General features: G+C 54.1%; 1 protein-coding gene across 1 annotated transcript in view; it reads left to right on the top strand.

Moving 5' to 3' along the window:
• Positions 1-6: 6 nt before the first annotated feature.
• Positions 7-1,663, top strand: part of ADSS (adenylosuccinate synthase) — a 37,862-nt gene continuing 36,205 nt past the window's right edge. Inside the window, exon 1 of the mRNA XM_006914263.1 lies at positions 7-241. Within this exon, the coding sequence (XP_006914325.1) occupies positions 59-241 (183 nt within the window). The 5' untranslated portion in view covers positions 7-58. The remainder of the gene's footprint in view (positions 242-1,663) is intronic.

Below are 1,663 nucleotides of genomic sequence, written 5' to 3'. Positions count from 1 at the left end.
TTCTGTTCGCGCACTCCTCGCTGCGTCCGCTTCGGGCTCTCTTCTCGTCACTGGAGCCATGGCGTTTGCCGAGACCAACCCAGCGGCATCGTCCCTGCCCAACGGCGACTGCGGCCGCCCCAGGGCGCGGCCGGGAGGGAACCGGGTAACGGTGGTGCTCGGCGCGCAGTGGGGCGACGAAGGCAAAGGCAAGGTGGTGGATCTGCTGGCGCAGGACGCCGACATCGTGTGCCGCTGCCAGGTGAGCTCAGACGGGAAGCCGGGCCCGGCATCTCGGGCCCGGAACCCGGATCCTCCGTCCAAAATAAGGTGTCACCTTGAGCTGCTTTCCTCCTGCTATGAGCTGCGGCGACGTGGAGAAATGGTGGGAGGTCAGAGACCCCTGACCTGGGATCTTGGCTTGCGGGGTTTGAGTGGCTCTGGAGGAAAATGCGGGTTCCGCGGGAGCCTTGGAGAGATGCGCGGTGCCTGGGGACCAGCAGTTTTCGGTCCGAGGACCCGTGCTCAGCCCCAGGATTGGGGCCGGGGTGGGGATGGGATACGGTCCGAGTTTGAGGAGGTACCGCCCGAGGCCTGCTCCCGACGCGGGGCGGAGACCAACCCCGCGGCATCCTCTTTCTCATCACCCTCCCTCCCCCGCCCCGGAGAAACCGAGCGGGAGTGGACTGTTCCGAAAAGCCCTGAGATCCAGGCTCACCGTTCCCCCACCTGCAGGCCCCGAGCTTGCAGACCTTCGCCTCCGGTCCACTTTGTTGACACGAGAGCCACCTCAGGGCTTTGGACTGTTTCATGGCCCCGGTTTTTCACTCCGTTTCCTATATATTAATATCAAAGGGAGGTTATTTTTACTTGTTGGTCCTAGAGGACGCAATTCCAATAATTTTACCAATGAGGCAAGCAAATATATGGATGTCAGATCTGGTATTTAGAAATATTTACATCGTTACGCACACATCAAAAGTGAACTTTCGGGAAATAGAATAGTAATGTACTTCCTACTGGGAGACACGTGGTTTTCAGTGTAATCTTTCTTCCTATTTGTCGTTTGCTTCGAAGCAGCCTAGAGGCTAGGCCTTTGTAAAGGCTCCTAGATAGCTACTACCAATTTCAAAATTTGAAATAGTTGAGCAACAACCACGTTCAAAACAAATCGTACAGTAATATTTGAAGTCAACCGCTGCCTGTTTAGGTCGCAGGATATTTCTTCATGAAACACACATGGCACAATGTGATGATGCTGCGCTGTTTTATGTTCCAACAAGTTGGTAGGCCCACTTGACGGGAAGCTTTCTACCTAAAATTGAATAAGTACCATTTCAGCGTGCAGAAACAGGGTATATAAAAAGATAAACGCAGCTATTCTGACTTATCTTGCTTTTTTTGCATGCAGAAATCCACCCTGCCCATTCCTCAGCTGAGATAGCCAGCCGTTGCCTCATTGGCTCTTCTTAGTACTAGCACCACCACCTGCATCACCACCTCTCCCTCCATGCCCACTTTCTATTCCCTCACCTGTCTGGCAACATACATTCCTGACTTAATTGCCATTGAACTGCTGCCCCACATGCCTTAGGAGGTGCTCCGGAAGCCAGCCTTCACCTCCCTTTTGTCTTCACATGGGATCTGGCCATGCTGTGGGCAGAGAAGTCTGAGAAGACCTGAC

This window comes from Pteropus alecto, unplaced genomic scaffold (genome assembly GCF_000325575.1).
Source record: "Pteropus alecto unplaced genomic scaffold, ASM32557v1 scaffold115, whole genome shotgun sequence".
NCBI lineage: Eukaryota > Metazoa > Chordata > Mammalia > Chiroptera > Pteropodidae > Pteropus > Pteropus alecto.
This window is presented reverse-complemented; position numbering and strand designations above follow the sequence as displayed.